The sequence below is a fragment of the Anser cygnoides genome, chromosome 14 (assembly GCF_040182565.1).
Source record: "Anser cygnoides isolate HZ-2024a breed goose chromosome 14, Taihu_goose_T2T_genome, whole genome shotgun sequence".
NCBI classification, from domain to species: domain Eukaryota; kingdom Metazoa; phylum Chordata; class Aves; order Anseriformes; family Anatidae; genus Anser; species Anser cygnoides.
This window is the reverse complement of record NC_089886.1, coordinates 14,448,222-14,465,102: the sequence shown is the minus strand read 5'-3', so window position 1 is coordinate 14,465,102 and position 16,881 is coordinate 14,448,222. Positions and strand designations below refer to the sequence as shown.

At 45.6% G+C, this 16,881-nt stretch overlaps 1 protein-coding gene across 10 annotated transcripts in view; it reads left to right on the top strand.

Annotated features, from left to right (window-relative positions):
• KCNIP1 (potassium voltage-gated channel interacting protein 1) overlaps positions 1-16,881 on the top strand; it is a 375,943-nt gene that overhangs the window by 338,266 nt on the left and 20,796 nt on the right. Inside the window, exon 2 of one of the 10 annotated variants that reach the window (XM_066977093.1) lies at positions 10,102-10,134. The exons of 8 other annotated variants lie outside the window; for them this stretch is intronic. In XM_066977093.1, the coding sequence (XP_066833194.1) occupies positions 10,102-10,134 (33 nt within the window). Of the gene's footprint in view, positions 1-6,535; positions 6,676-10,101; positions 10,135-16,881 lie in introns of those variants that run through there. One more of the 10 variants, XM_048064766.2, reaches the window with a different exon arrangement.

Sequence of the window (16,881 nt, the reverse complement as noted above, 5' to 3'; positions counted from 1 at the left end):
CTGCGTATTTGTTTTCTAGCCTCACAAGTCCTCAGGCGGTGTCAACCAGAATAGCTCCGGTGTTTACAAGCACTGATGTTTGTTAGCCTCAGATTGCTCTGTTGGTGGTATTCCAAATACAGACCAGAGCTCTGAATCTGCCAGTGTTTTTAGGGGTTTTTATAAAAGGCAGGAGCCAACCTGGGAAGCCATAAACCTCATGGCCTTCCCCTTCCAGTCTGGAAATGGCTGTTTCGGAAGCAGAAAGCACTGCAGACAAATCAGTGAAATTTAAAGTTTGTAACTTTAGAACAGCGAAGTCAAATAATTATGTAGTTTGACTTCATGGCAACTCATCGAGTTGGTTGCGTGCTGCATCCTGGGCAGGGAGTGTGCCAAGAAATTGCGCCTAACAATCCTGAGCCTTAGTGCGGTCTCTGTTGCCCTTCAAGGAGAAGCAGAATAAAAACAGAAAGGAGTAAGAACTGGGTTTTCGTGTATTCCATTAACCTTTTGCCACAGGAGTGGAACGAACTTTCAAGGTTCCCAGCACTGCTAGCTGGGCCAAATTTTGGAAATGATCAGGCTATTGCCAGTCTCCTGAAACTTTCCGACCTTGTCTGCAGGGGTTTTGCCTCCACCTGCTTGAGTTGCTGCTGGGCTGGAGCTGCTGTGGGTTGGCTCCCGCCGGCTCCTGTGCCTGGTTGGGTCCGGGGTGTGGGTAGCAGCACAATACCGGCAGTGACTGGAGCTCTGAGGGTCGCTATTGACTGCAGCAGAGCATTACCCTGCTTGTTCTGCCACTGCATTGCTGCGGCTGGCTTGGTTTTTCACTTCCATTGTATGTGGTTGTTTGTTGCTTGAGACCAGTGTTCCGGTCTCTTGGCTTCCCCCTCTCCCCCCAGCTGTTTGTGCTGTGCCTTGTTGTGATATCCAACTTCTCAATGGGGCATAGAAGCCTTTGTAAAACATCTTTCCTTCTTCACAGCATGTACGCATTTCCATTTGTTTGTCCCATGAAAGGCACAAGGAGAGATGCTGGTGTGGCTAAGGGCACTCCAGGAAGGGTCTCCTCACTGTTGAACCCCTCAGTGGGTACCGCAGGATTTTGGCAAGCTGCTGCAGCCGGGTTGAGCAAAGGGAGGGAGATCTGAAGTGCTGACTTGAAAGGCTTAGCTGGAAGCCATTTGCTTCCCTTAGTGCCTCTGCATCACCTCTCAATGAAAAAAATCCCCTTTTTAGCAATGCTTAGTAAATCTCACCCTACAATCCTGGGAGAGATGATTTTCGTGATCTTTTACTAATTCCCCAAACACTTCAGACTGGAAAAAAAATGCTCCAGTGAGATGGGTTCTGGCCCCCATGTCAAATGTCAAGCCCCCGCTGTACAGGGGCTGTGGTGCAGGTAGGTAAGGAGCTCAGCACAGCAGTCCGGCACATGCCTGCCATTTCCTGGAGCATGCAGTGGGACAAGACGATGCCCTGGATCGCTGCCTTTCCATGGAGAGGCTCAAAGCCGATGGAAGCAAGGAGCGGCCTCCCCTGGGCACGCAGGAGGCTCGTGCCTCTCCTAGCAGGTAGGAGCACAGGGAACGGCAAGGGGCCAGGAGCAGCAAGGACATCGGGGGGGGGGGAGGGGGAGGGCTTAATGTCCAGTCCTGGGAGTGTCACTGTGAGCCAGGTAAAAAGGGACAAAGTGCTTCTCAGGAAATACAGTCTGTTTGGTGTCTTGAAACAAATTGCTGCTGTCACACTGTGCTTGTGCAAAAGGCCTCTTACAGGAGCAGTGTGCTCCAGTAAGTTTATCATGTCCCTTTTGAAAAACCTGGGTATGTGTAGAAACAATATTTTCTGAGCAGTTTCTTGTGTGCAAATAGAGCTTAATTGGTACTTATCTTCTGCTTAATTGCACTTCAAAATGTGAAGCAATCTGCTTAAGTTAAGCAACAGTTTTTGCAAGATGGAAAGAAGAATTCTTTTGGGTGATGCTGTCTCGTTTGGATGTGATCTGTAGCGTGCTTATTTAGTATCAGTGTTTCACTCCTCGATTCTGCATTCTCCTGCTGTGAAGGGGTCCTGTGAAGGTGCAGGCAACTTCACTGTTTCTCTTCATTCCTCTAGGCTGCCCTCTGTATCACGGACTACACTATAGTGCAGTGTTAGCCATCAAGGTGTCAAGCCCAAAGGGAGCCCCCTGCAGTTCTCTAGGACCACCTTCCCAAGGTCCTAAGGAACTAAGCCGTAAACGGACGGGGCAATGCCTGTGTACATTCAGATTTCTAAAGCAGCTCTGCACATTACCACTCGCAGTGCTTCCACTCGTCCTTGTTGGCTATTCACAGGGCAGCTGAGGCTGCCAGCGTGCCCTGGAGGTGCAGCTCTCCAAGTGCCCAGGAAGCTCCTGGTCACTTCCCAGCAATGAAGGCTCTGCCCATGTACCCCTGCTGGTGCTCAGCAGCGGCTTTAATCCTGGCTGGCAACCAGAGAGGAAGAGAAGGGTTTTGGGTCTTGGCTTTAAGCATTGACCTGCTGGACACGTGCGCAGAGCTCCAGCCTTCACGTGGGGTCATGGTCCCCATGAACGGTCGGTATTTTGCTTCCAAAGCACCTGCCACTGGTGAAATCAGTCATCGGAAAAAGGGCTGTGGGTGACAGCTCTAAGGGAAGTCTGTACTCCGATCAGTATCAAGCATGCTTGGTGTCTAGCAAATAACAAAGAAGGAACAGCAGAGTGGACTGAAACAATTTGTACTGCTCCTAGTCCTTACAGAGGTGAATTGCCATAATGTGGTGGAGAGCAGTCCTGCCTCCTGATAGAGGAGGGATCTGCTTGGGGATGCCAGCATTGCCTTTAGTTACATAGAAAATCCTGCTCTTTGCTGCTGCTGTTCCCAAAGAGGGTAAGATGTATGTTAGTAAACGCAAGAACACTTTTTTTGTTTGTTCGGTGAGAACAAAACCATGCCTACAGTTTCACCTTAGGAAAATCAATATTTTATTTAAAAAAAAAATGCAGAAACTTCATTTAAAAAACAAATTCACTTTAAGAAATAGGAACTCAAGAAGTATATATTAATCTAGAGAACCGTTCAGTATGCGATCCGTTGTGTGGAGTTCCTGTGCGGGTGGCTGGCTATGAGCGTTGTATTGCAGCTCTCCTCGTTCAGCGTGCACTTCCCCAGTAAGTGAGAACCTGGGGAGCCGGGCACCCCGACGCACAGCTGCTGCACTGCAAATGGAAGGAGACGAGCTGACTGCAAGCACGGCGTGGGGGGAGATTCTGCCTGTATTGCTATGAAATGTCGACGTTTATGAGAAATAAAACTTGATAGGCTTTCCAAAATGTGGTTTCTACATTGTAATCAAAACTAACGTCTTGTGGAAAATGGGTTTTGTTTTTTCTTCTTTCCTTTATTTCTTTTTTTTTCTTGTCGCAGTCTGGAACATAACTTTGGAAATGACATCTCCTACAAAACAGTCTGAATTCCGAGCAGTGTCAGTACCTAGTCTGGGAGCTCGGCTCTGGCTGCCCGTGCTCCCCAGGGTGTCCTTGTTGCACCGTCTGTTCACCTTCAGCTTCCTCACATCTGCTTGGGGCTCCTCTTTAAGGCCGTGTGTGGGCAGCACCAAGTGTATGTGGTCAAAAAACTCCCCTCTGAGGCGGAAACAGCTCAGTTCTTAGGCTGCAGTTAAAAATGGCCTGAATGCGCAAATATAAAATTGTGTTTTTCTACAATAACCCAAGGATAATATGTCCTTGGATTAGGCACTGAACTAATTACTATTTGATTGCTTGATTCTCCCACATTATATATTCATTGATTATTGTTCTTCCAAAAGCCTTTTTCTAACTGAAAGCTGGAGCAAACCAGCACTCATGGAAATCAGCGCAGTCATAAATCAGGGACTTGAAGTGTCTGATTTGCTTTTCAATGAGGAAAAAAACAGTGGCAGCAATAATTCTTTTCAGGGAGAATAAGTCCATTTGTAATGCATTGTCTTGACTCATCAGAGGTTTTTGATGAATAACCTATTCCAAAAAAGAAATTTTTAAGTTCAGTTACTTCATTTATAATTCAGAACTCTCCTATGACTATTTCATTTACTAAGTGCCCTCCAAAGAGCTTCTGATACTTCTTCTGAAAACATCATGCTTTGACCTAACATATTCTTGCTACTTTCCTCTTCCCTTGCTGCTTTGGGATCAAAGCTGTGCCTTGGGCCCAGCTCACACTCTGGTTCCTGTCCCACGAGGCCCCTGTTAAGACCAGCACTCACTGCTGGCCGCTGCCTTCTGAGGGGGCTGCAGCCACTTTCTCCTTTGTTTCCCAGCTCTGCCCCTTGCCAAAACACCTGCAGGAGGCTCCCCTACTCTTTTTCCAAGCTGTGATTACTGATCTGAACTTGACTCTAGTAAGTGCATAGTAATGTGTTTAAGCTATTAGGTTAATGCTGTGAGTAGCTGTGGCAGGCATTTTCTGCTGGGCTAGTTACCCACTGATGAGAAATGGCTTTTCTGCCAAAGTGGTGGCTAGGGGGAGCTTGTGCCCTCCCTGGAGGCTGGGGCTGCTGCTGCTCACTGTGTCCCCAGCCACTGGGCTGCCCAGCCGAAGGGAGGGTTCATTGCAGCCAGCCAGAAAATACTTTTTCAGAAAATAAGTTTTGCGTGAATGACCTTACATCTTGTGATCTTCATCTCTATACACAAGCAATTTAAAAAAATAGATGTATATTAATGATGACCTTCAACAGCTGACCTCCTTCCTCTAAGCAAGTGCCCCATACCTAAAGAAAGCCTGACTTTGCAGCACAGAAACAACTCAAATCTGAGAAATCTGAGCTGTGTTACAGAGCCCCTGCAAAAGAGCAAGCCTAGCCACAGAACTCAGACACCCCTACCATGAGTGTTACCTCGTTTTTGGAAGTCGCCCTGGGTTGCTCAGCTTGCCCTGTGAAAACAGTACAGGCACCTAGGGCCCGCTGGTGGCATTGCCTTTGGAGAGATGTGACCAGGTTACACACTGCCCTGCAGCTGTTCCCTGCGCTTCACCACATCTTTCTTGGCTGGTAAGGTAGACTAAATGCTCTCTCCCCTGGGCTGGCCGGGTGTTCCCCTGTTTACCAGCCCTAAGTCTCGGTTGTTTCTGCGACCGGGTTCTTCCACGTGGCTCTTGCTGTACAGCGTTGTGATGGAGTGAGGCAGGGAGATGTCTGCTTCCCTGCTCGGGAGGTGCTGCCCCACTGTCGTGTGCCAGGTGGCTCTTTTCTGAGTAGGGGAATGGATGTACAGATGTGTTCATACAACCCCAACCTTGTTATACTAGTGGTGGAGTCGAAAAAAAGCTGGGCAGCCAGCATGTGCTGCAAGTAGCTCTGGGCGAAAGAATCTGGTGCACCTTCTTCTCAGCAGTTGCTGTTTATTTTAATTTAATCGAATCCATGCTTGCCATCAGCTTTCTCTGTTGGTCATCTTTTTTGGTCTTGTCACCTGCTACTCTTGGCTGCAATGCTTAGATTGCTCTTTTCAATGCTTGGATTATTTTTGCCAGAGTTCCTGTACTTCAAGCACTGCCTAAGTTTCAGGTTAGAAAAACTGAAGTTTTGGGGCAGTCTTTGCTGTAACTGGAACGGAGCTGTGTCTTACGAGAGCATTGAGCCAAGGTAAGAACCTGCAGCCCTGGGTAACGAGGTGAGACGCCTTAGGTGACTGCTGGGGGAGGTGGGGGGACTGGGGAGCACTGGGGATGCGGTCTGGGTGCATGAGTTTTATTATTCCTGGTTTACTGTTAAGGCTTTATAAATCACTCAAACTCCTTCCTCCTCTGCTGGTGAGCTGCTTGAGCTGTAGTTCATTTCTGCAGCAAGGCTGGAAAGAGGTTCATAAGCAGCTGAATGCTGTGAAGCGGCACTGTCTGGCTGTAATGCATTATGTTGAGCAGATAACGTTTCTGACACTGGTGTTGATGACTGGGAGGCTGAGGGATTCTCTCAGTGCTAACAAGAAAGCTGGTTTGGGGTGACGGTGCAAGCTCAGCGCTAGGTGTTGCACCTCTCCAGTTCCTGCACTCCACAGTTGAAGTCCTGCTAAGGATGTACAAACTGCATGTGTTTTCTGTGAAATACTGCTGGTTCTGCAAATCTCCCTTTTGGGGGATCAGTGTTCGAATGTCTGTTTCTTTGATCCCTTTAAGGGAAGTGGCTTATTGTGAATTCTGCCGTGAGGCCATTTGTGTGCTGGGAAGTCTTCTCACAGGGCTTGAGGTTTCCTGCTGCAGGGCATTATAAGGAAAAGCACAGTGGGGTTTGGGGTTATTTTTTGGGGGTGGGAGGAGGAAGCTTCATCAGTTTCACACCCCTTTACAGTTCCTTCAATGTAATTGTAGCCATGGCTTGCAAAGTGCTATGTGTAGTTTTTGGAAAGGATTGATTGTGGATGTTTGTCCTGGGAGTAATTCTTCAGATCAATTCAGCAGCCCTGGCCACGGGCTGGAGGGAGCTGACCAGAGCCTGCCAAGGGCAGAGGTGCGCCTGTTGTAGGCTTCTACTTGCCTCCTTGGTAACAGAGATAACTGCAGGACGGTAGTTTTTCCACTGACTCTGCCCTCAGGGAGAAACATTTCTTTCATAAGCAGGGAGGCTGTGGTGGGGCTGCTGTACCAGAGAAACCAACGGAGCTGGCTGAAAACAAGCCTGGAGGTAAGGCCCCATCCCCATGGTATGTTTGGCAGTGAGGGATTTGCACATATCTCATTTTATATCTATTCTGTTGAGTTCCTTTATTCTATTAAAAAGCCAATTACTCTTGTTTAGAGTCTAAAAAGCTGCCTTCTGATTTTGAAAACCTTCTTGATAAGGAAGAGATGTAGGCAGAGGTGCCTCCGGCCTTCTCATTGTCCATTGCACCCTGTTACACTGAATGGCTCTGGTTCCTGAAAGTCAGACAAAAAGGAAAATATCCTCTTTTTCCCTTGTACCAGGATTGCTCAGAAGTTGCTCTTATTTCCACTGCCCAGAGAGTAATCTGTAACATGGATATAATTTTAGGGAAGAAGAAAAAAATCATAAGGCACTTACTGGGAGAGATGACAAACAATCAAGGCCTCGGTGACTGTGTTTGCATGTTTTAGGAAGAGCTTTTCTAAGTGTTGGTAGCAATGTTGTAGTTTGTTTTATTTGTACTACTCAATCAGCAAAGCAGATGTAAGCACATGAACTTGGGATGCTGATTAAGCATTCTGTTGAGCTTAGTGAAAAGGGCAGTTTTCCAAAAAGTAATTCACTGGTAAATAAAAAAAAAAAAAATACAGACTGAATCAAAATCTTAGTTCAGGAAGGGAATTAATTTTCAATTAATTCATTGAATCTTGACTTTGTGAAGTTTTTCATCCAGTGAAGAAAAATGTATTGTTATACAAAGCTTTTTTCTTCTCCCCTTTGTTTAAGAGCTTTGTTTCCCATCTCTGCAGAAAGACAATGTTGTTTATACCCAGAAGGTATTACCTACAGTCTAAGGTTTTGATAATCCACAAGATTTCCCGCTACAGAAAAACGGATTGTGCTGAGGGGAGGGAGAGAAGGCATCTATTGTCTTTTTGCTATTTATTAATCATCTCTGGTCGATCTTCATATTTTCAAACCCACTGTTACACTGGAACCTCTCCACGTACTCTAGCTCTTTTCATGCATTGATTTCACCCACAGTGAATCAGGACACTATCATTATGCTTTCTGTAATGGCTACATTTACATTTCTTTGTTCTCATCGATGGAAATTAGTTTCCAGCTAGTGTTAAAATGCAAATTTAAAACTATGCTCATTAGACTTGGAAGTGGGAAATTTTTCTTTCCTGTCCTTGGGTTACCCGGCAAAGCAGGATTGCCCGAACAGCGGGTGGTTTCATGGCTAGTGGCTCAACCCCTCTTGCTTCAGCACAGGTTCAGGAGCTCCTTAAGCAACCTGCTCGTTCCTTCTTTATTGCAGACCTATCTTGGTGGTTCAAGGAGGTTGGAATGTCTTCTGATAACAGTGCAGGTGGTACAATAGAGTGTATTAAACCTTGATAATTGCTTTTATATGCTTTTGGTAAAGCTCCTAATGTGTACTGATCTCTTTAGCATGTGTTGTGATCTATGTCTGTGGTTTATGTCCATGGTTTATTGTAGGTGCTTTGACACCAGCTTCTCTCAGAAGTATTCTTGAAGCTTCAGTTCAAAAGGGGGAAATATGGAGGTGTCAGTAGTTGTTAATCTATCAGCGCTGTTCCTGGGCAAGTAGTTGGTCATACAGCATTCACTTCTGCTATTGGTCATTTAGCATTCATTTCTGCTACTGGTTGTCTCGTGTGAGTGTCTTCTGTGCCGGCTTTTTTTTTTTTTTGCACTGCAGCAGCCCACTGGAGTGCCTGCTGTGCCCTCCTTGTGTTGGTCTCATCCTCTTGAACAGTTCCTCCGCCGGGCCGAGCGCAGCAGAGGCAGAGCTGGCAAGGCTGGGTGCTGAGGCTCGGCAGTGCTGCCTGACCGGGCCTTCACCCGCCGCGGAGGTGGTGCTGGTGGGAGGCCTTCTGGTGGCTTCCCAACACTTCTGCTGGCTTTATCTGTTGCCAGATACTAAATTCCTCCTTTTTTGCACTACTTGAACATCTGCTCCCAAAGACACGTGATCCAGCTTTGCCTCCATTGAGGGCAAGCTGAATTTCCAGCAGTGAAAGCTCGGTGAGAATTGGAGCCCCTCCAGCAGCCTCGTGCTGTTGTAGCGTGTGGGGCGGTGTAGGCCATGCTCTGCGTGCCCCCTTCAGAACACGGTTATCTTGATGTAGGGGGAAAACACTGAGCATGAGGGTTGTTTAAATGGCTTTAGAAAATCATGGTGGAATTTCTTAGCCTTGAGATTCCAGGCACAGGCCCTGAGTTGGTCACAGCTTGCTCGGGGACACCCTGGGGCTTTGCAGAGGTGGGGTGCTGCAAGATTTAGCAGGAGAATGCGGTCTTGGGTTCTCTGTCTACCCAGAGAAAAGCAGTGGCTGGTGCAGCGTGAGCCCAGGCAGCCTTCATATGCTGCTTTGCCCGTAACCCTTGGGACAGGGAAGCACACGGCAGTGGGAACTGCTCTGCTTTGGTGCCTGCCCGATCCTCGTGTCTGCTGGGTCATGGTGATGTGCCAGCTGGGGGACAAAACACGTGGGCTGCTGTGTGAGAGGAGACCAGGCGTGCTCACCGGTGCCTCCCGTCAGCACCAGAAGGTGAGAGCACTTGACTGAGAGCTTGTTTGGGAAGGCCTGGGGAGCGTGGCGGCACCAGCTACATGGCAAGGGAGGAAATGGTGGGTGCCAGACTGACCGAGGGCAGGAGCTGCCCCTGATGGAGGTAGGGTCAGAGAGCCACAGGCAGTAGTACTGTGACCAGAACTCTGTGCATTGTGAAGGTTATTGTTTATCATACTGCACGCCAAATTCTTTGGCAAAAAGAAACTGATATCACAAGAAAGCATACGCATATCTTTAAAATATATTTTAGTTACTTTTAACTTAATTTGTTAATGAAACTTTCTCCTAGGGGATGCGAGGCTAGTAGGAAGTGACCGTGTTACACGTGCAGTGACTGCAGAGAGCACCAGTTACGCAGCCATCCAGACGACTTGAGAGTTCTTCACCCTTACTAACCATTTTATTACTTCTCCATACTTTAGCTCTTTGACAACTGTAGAGGAAGCAGAAGGCTGGAGCTCCTCTTATTGCTTGTTAGCAGGCTTCAGAAACCGCATGCCAAGTCCTCCTTGCCCCTTACCAGAGCTGCTAGGATGACTGCTGCATTGCTGCCTTGTTGCATGCATGGGTGCTTGCACGGGTGCATGACTGCATGCTTCCCTTCACATGCTGCCTGAATTTCATGGTCATGCAGGGGACGGCGAGCTCTGACTTCCTTTTCCTGCCCCTTGGGGTAAGGGGAAGAGGCAGTTCAGCAAAAAACCCTGTAAAATACACATGGAAAAACCCTACAGTCACTGGGAAAGGGGACCCCGCAGCACTTTTGCAGAACCCCTCCGATGTCACCTTAAAATTAAGAAATGACTAAGTTGTGTGTGGTTGTCACTTTCTTTTTGTTTAATTTTTTTCTTTTTCCTAGACCCTGCCCGATGGTTTTACGTGTATCAGAGAGGTAACATTTAAACCAGTTTGACTATATCGGTCATATAATTTTTGTAGCAAAAGTTTTCTTTAGCCAGGAAAACAGATCCCCCCTTCCCTCCAGGCTCAGTTTGTTTTCCCTTTCCACGCTGGCAGCAAACAAAATTCAAGGTGCTTAAAATCTGTCTGGATCCCAGCCCGGGGAGCAGCCAAGTCCCCTCTGGTGAAGGCAGTCCCAGCTTTCACCCACCCGCCGAGTCCTTCTGTGTGCCCACTGCATCACTTGACGGGCGAAGTCACATTCTTACCAGTTCAATTACTCTCCATCTGAAGTTTTGACAAGGTATGAATAGGAATTTTCCAAAAATCATCAGAGTGAAGTGATTTTCTAACCCTCCTAGTGACGTTTATTTGCAAATTCATCTCTGAGCAGCTGCTTGGAGGAAAGCACGTGCCCAAAGAAACGTTTTCTGCAGTATCCCCATGGAAGAACAGCAAAGCACCTGGCAAGCTTTCAGTAGATCTCCACCCATTTCCAGAAGTTGTTTCCCTTATGTTTCACTTATAAATGTTGCTATATTTAGGTGGGTATAAGCTAGAGGTGGGAAAACTAGAACGACTGGTGTCCCAAGTAAGGTCCAGTGCAGTGGAAGATCATCCTGCTGTCACTTAACCAAGGGAACGGCCGAGGCAGTGTTATTTCCAAAGATAAGTAATTAATGCAGTGTCTGCAGAAACACTGAAGTGTAGCACGTTGTGTAGCTTATGTTCAAATCACTCTGCCTGGTGTTAGTTGTGTGCCAGAAAGACATTTTGGACGTACCTGTGGCCTCGGAGCACCTCCTTTTTCAGAGTTTAACACTGTTCTAGCTTCCCTGGATGTATCAGTGGAAGAAATTAAAGGAGTAGACATAGAGGAAATCATTTATACCTGACATTTTGCATAGATCATTGGAAGGATTAGCCAAGAAGTGCTAAAATTCTGTTTTTTTTTTGTTGTTGCCTTTTTTCCTCAGTCTCAGGACTGTGTTCAACTTTTGGTTCTTAATGTAGCTTTCCCTGCAGCTGGTGGTGGCCCAGGTTCATGTGGGCAGAACAGCCCAGTCGGGCCTGGCTGTGTGTGCAGCGAGTTGGGCATTGCTGCTTTAGTGGGGAAAATGGAGCTGAAGGTCTAAGGAGTTTCAGGAAAAGGGAGCTCCATTAATTCCCTTCTGCTGTTTTATTGGCTGGAGAGTCCCTTTGGCTTGGAAATTAATCTTTCCAGCCAAGACAATAATAATAATAATTTATTAATAAAGACTGTTAAAGTTTAATTAAATGCATTTAATATTTGATACTTCAGTAGGTATCTTAGTGCCATTTTTATTGATCTAGTCATGAGCAGATTTTACCGAACCCTTTTTTTTAGGGTTTGCAGATGTTCAGGCACGTGTTTGTTCATTATCTGAGCTGTTGTTCTGGGATCCTCAGGAGGAACAAGCCTGTGGCTTCCTCTCCAATCTGCCCCATTGGTCTTATGGATTCATGTTAGCCTGATTGGGTTGCATACAGCCTAATCCTTAGCTTCTGTTTGGGTGGAAATACACAAGTGCCAGGAATTCTGCACCCGTCCCAGGTAGCGAAGCCATACAGGTACCAGCCATTTGTTTCCCTCTGGCAGGATCTGTTTCCTACAAGGTCTGTCTAGGCAGGAATTCTGTCTGGAGATGGATTTTAAAGATATTGTGGATAAATTGCAGTTAATTTTTTCTGCAGGTCCTTGCTACTCACGCATAGCTAATCTTTTTTTAATAAAAATAAGAGGCAGTCTAATAATTCTTGCACATAATTTAATGCCGTTCTGCTGTATTTGTAAAATTACCGGTTTCATCTAATACTTGTCAGTTTTACAATTAACACTGGACACATTAGCTGTGGTTTACATTCTTGGAATTTTTTGTTTAACTAAACATGAATTTATTATAAGCAGAATATTTTCGAAGTCCTCCCCCATTCTTGTGCAGCCTGGCGTTGCGTGGCTTCACCTCACAGCCTTCAGAAGCCGCGGACGGGGTCATTTGCAGTTTTATTAAATCATTTACAGTTTCCATTTAAATTCTTTTAGTCCCTGGGTTATCCTTGGCCAGCCCTAGGGATGCAGGGAGGCATCACTGCTGCTTGGGCACCAGCCTCTGGGAGTGCTGTGGTGTCTTTAGGCACTTCACCAGGGCGGCTGGCTTTGGTGCAAGGGCTGCTTGTGGAGAGGCAGCTGCCGGCCAGAGGATGGATGGGCAGGTTAATAAATTTGGGCCCAAGGGTCATTCAAAGCCACAGCCGAAAAAGCAGCTGGTAAATAGCATGCAATTGTTTCCTATGTTATAGTACACAACTTGAGCGTCGTCTGTGATTAATTTGTTTCCCTTATGCAAAAAGGATTGCTGGATCTCGACAACATTGGTTAGATGTTTTTGTATGGAAATCAGGAGCTGAAGTGACTGCTAGATGGTGTCCTATCAGCAGAGGGCTTTACAAGGACTCGAGTTGTGCCCTGCCCCATCGCCCGCCCCTGCTGGTAATGGTGCTGCTTTTTGCCAGGCAGCTCTGGGCAGTGCCCACCTTTGGGTAGTTGTCTTGGTTATGCCTTACAGTTCTGATGTTGTTTTAGGATCAACTGCCAATGAAACAACTTTTTCTGTACCATGGCAGATAAATGTACCCGTGTCCATTGGAATGGAAAGATCTGGGAAAGTGAAATAGTGGAGCAGGTCATCTTTCTTCAAATTAAGTAGATTCACTGTCTTTAACGTGGGACTGAGTCCCTCTGCCTGGTTCTGTGATATAAAGCAGTAGGCAGATGTGGCTGAAAATCTGTTTTCCTCAGTGGTGAAACTGTTTTGTCAAGAAGCACGTAGCTGTACAAGACAGCTTTTATATGAATGGGCTTAAATTACTCTGGTTTATCACTTGGAGAAATGCAAATTGTGTTCAGCAGAGCTTACAGCAGTGAAAGACAGGCACGTTTGCAGACAGTCTAAGTGTGGAAATCTTCAAATTGTAAAGATAGCAAAAGTTAAAATTAGAACAGATATCAAAGGATGTACAAACCAAGCCTTGTCAAGTAATTTCCAAAGTGTATTCAGTTAAAATATTGACCTACTCTAATGAAAATTCATTCTCTGCTGTTGAGCAAGCAGAAGAGAAATGAAATGCAATATCTTTCATTAGCAGCAATCCATAAAATATGCATGTGCATGAAAGTACGTCAGGAGTATTTTTCTTTGTAAAGTGAAGCCACTATTTATTTTGTTTGATACACAAAATGTGCCTATCCGATGGCCTTAAGCAAATAGAGATGATTTTTTGCCCCCAAAATGTAAACTTAAGCAATTATTCTAACCCGGACCTACTTTGTAGTAAGATCACCACGGGTGCTTCTGCCAGCCCCAGGAATTCATACCCTGCTATTAAAGCAGCCATAAAAATATGCCTGGGGCAAACTCTAAACCTGAAAGCGCTATTTCCCCTTCCTCCAGCTCTAAACAAATCCCAAGCTCACCAGCGTGAGTGAGTGCCCGAGCAAGTGGTGCCCCTGCCAAGCTGTGCGTGCTGCCTTCAGTCACGGGCACGGCTCGCTGCAGCCATCTGGCACGGAAAGGATCCCGCCTGGGTGCGTTTCTACCAGGGCTGGGGTGCAGAGGAAAAGCTCAGCAGGGTGCTGTAAGCACCAGGAGTATCTGATCTCTGCTGTGCTGGTCATGGGTGGCTCCTGGGCAGTACAGGGACCGTGCACATCCCTTGTGTTATCCACACTCATCTGGGTCTGTGCACTTTTGAATTGAAAGAGAAGAAGGTGAGAATTGTTTAAACCGTAAACTGCCGTGCCTGTTTCCCCCATTCAGATCTCAGGAGGTTAGTCAAGCTTTAAACAGGACGAAAGCAAGGAAGAACAGGACATTAGATAAAATATCTTAACATCGTGCTTTCCTGGTGAAACTGTACATTTCCACGTATCGTTGTACAGCCACTTGTGCTCATCACTATAAAGTGAGTGTCATCTGAAGAAAAGAGGAATGTTTTTAAGTGCGATGGCTTGTATTTCATCCAGCGCCATCCTGGAGAGCTGGGAGGGCCTGAGCCAGTGTGCTAATGAAAATGTAAATAAGGGGTAATACAATGTGCATGATGAAAGGCAGTGGTAGATGGGGAAGTGACAGTCTCCTTTTTTGCTATTGAGATTGCTGTGGGTGTCAAGAGAGCAGAAGATAAAGGTTTATAAAAGCTGACTTAAAACATGAGACAGAAGCAAATAACGACAGAAACCTGCTTGGGGGGGAACAGTTGAGTTGGAAGGGATGGATTTGCCCTTAGGGCTCTTGCAGGCAGGTCTTCCTGGCCTGTGGGTTGGCGCCAGAGCCAGGCGTGTTCGCTGGTAGGGAGCAGGGATGGAAGAAGATGGAGCTGGGGAAGGTGGTGAGTATTGGGTGGCAGCTGCAAAGTTTAAATGTAAGCACCTGACAGACACGTGGGAGGGAAGGTTTGATCTGTGAGACCTATTAATGTGAAGTTAATCCTAAAAGAAGAGTTTTATCTTTTAAAACAGATCAGTATGATCATGAAAAAACACAGAAAACAGCTTTTTGTTAGGAAGTGATAAAAGGACCTAAAAATTCTGTCGTGTTTATTTTCCCCACTGAGGTGCTGAGAAATGCCCAGGACTGCTCTGTTGCATCGGGGCATGTTCCACTGTAGGAACAATTTCCCCTGTTTCCAAAGTGTAAATACTGGAAATTTGCTGTTCTGGTATTGTTTTGAGTGCCCTCTTGGCCAGATCTAAAGCTTCTCATTTATTTATTTATTTATTTTTAAGGTAAGCTGCATGATATTTCCTGGGGGAAAGGAGAAAGGAGCAGAATGCAAGGGTTAACCTGCAGGCAACCATCAGACACTCTTCAGAGACAGAGATTAATGCTGGTTCTGGAAGAGAAAACACAGAAAAAATAGAGCATCCTTTTAAAAGGGATGAATTTTTCATAACTTCTGTTTTGTGTTCTGTTACAAAGAAAAGCAACGCATTTATCAGTATGGAAAAAGGAAGGGACCTGCAACAGTAATGTGGGTTAGAAATACCTGCTCTGTGGGACCAAAGCCCGTGAACCAACTGTAGGAACGACTCGCAGGGCAAGCTGAAGGAGATGAGTTGCACTCTTTTGGAGTAATGATTCATTGGATGAGGCTAGTATTATCAAAGACAATATGTCCTTATTAAATTAAATATTCATCAAATAATATATATATTTTTTAATGTTTGGGGAAAAAAATTCAAGTTCCTAATTTTCAGTCTACTCATATACAGGACATCTGGGTAAGTCAAAAGAATGAGCTTTGAGCTGTAGTTCCATAGATTTTATTTTTTTTAAACTACATAGAGCTATTGAGCAAGTTTTCTGTGAGTGAGACCTTTCTTTAATTATTTGGCTTTAGAATACAAACAGAAATTCCAGTAAGTGCTTTGGAAAACTGGTTGCTTAAGAAGGAGGTGGTGGAAAATAAATGGCAAATATACTCATAAAAATTAGTTGTCTTGAAATACTTTTTGTTAGGAGTGTGACTTTTCCCAGATGGACCTTTCCTGCCTCTATAGAAACAATGTGGCTGACCACATCTTGGGGGGTGCAAATAAAATGAGATTAATCCCCCAGGCTAGCTCCCCTTACTGGCCTTGCTGCTTATGTGAGCATGCTTAGGTTTTTCTCTTTGAATTATATTATAGGATATCAAAACTAAATAGCCAGCATTTTAGTCTTACGTTTTACATTGAAATTGTAAAGAACTTCAGAGGAACTCAATAGCAAATGTCAGTGGAAGGCTGGACATCCTTAGCTGGTTACAGAGCAGAGGAAGGCTCAGAGCCCAGCCTGCACATATACTGCCAGCATGGCTTCCGACAGAATAAAGAAACATGGGTCAGGGGCCCGTGTAAAGTGCTTATTGCATTGCATTGGGGGACAGTAGGGAAACACAGGGGAAGGAGTCTGGGTTTGTGCGCACCTTGTGAAGGACTTTGGGTAGCTCACAGTGAACCAACAGTTAAATAAAAAGGTGTTTGCCATGCAATGTATGCATTAGCGGTGACTCTCCCTAACCTGGCTCCTTTCTAAATGGTTTTGTTCTCTTCCTTTTTCTACTGCTCATTTCCCTTCCCTCATTCTAAGGATTTTCTTCTCCACTGTGTTTTTCTCCACAGCTTTTTTTTCCGCATTCTTTCATTTTGTGACATCCGTTCTTGTTCAAAGAAAATGGCCCTTTCGCCTTATTTCACGTTATCTGTTCTTCCTCTGTCAGACATCCTTCTCCATCTCCTTTCTCTAACAGCAGTGAGAATTCCTAGACTCTGTGTTCCATTTGCAAGGAGAAGGTGCCTCCTTCAGGTCTCTTCATGCCCCTTGCTGCTTTGCAGTCACTTTTTCTGCATCATAAATGGTCATGATACTCTCGTTCTATGCCATGCTATTACAAAGTCTCTTACCTTTATTCTCCTCTGGTTTTCCCTAAGACCTCCAACAAGACACATCTCCTGCATATATATATATATATATATATAAATAAAATAATCTCTTCTGTCATGTACATAGGAATTATTGAAAGTCAATCTCCACAAGTTTCCATGAGGTACCTCATGGAGCTGTATGCACTCTCCTGACTTGAACCTATACAGTTCCACAGGAAAATTTGAAACCAGAATGAACAGCTTGAAGCTTCTCATGCTGAACATGCCGATGACTGCAGCATGTTTAATACT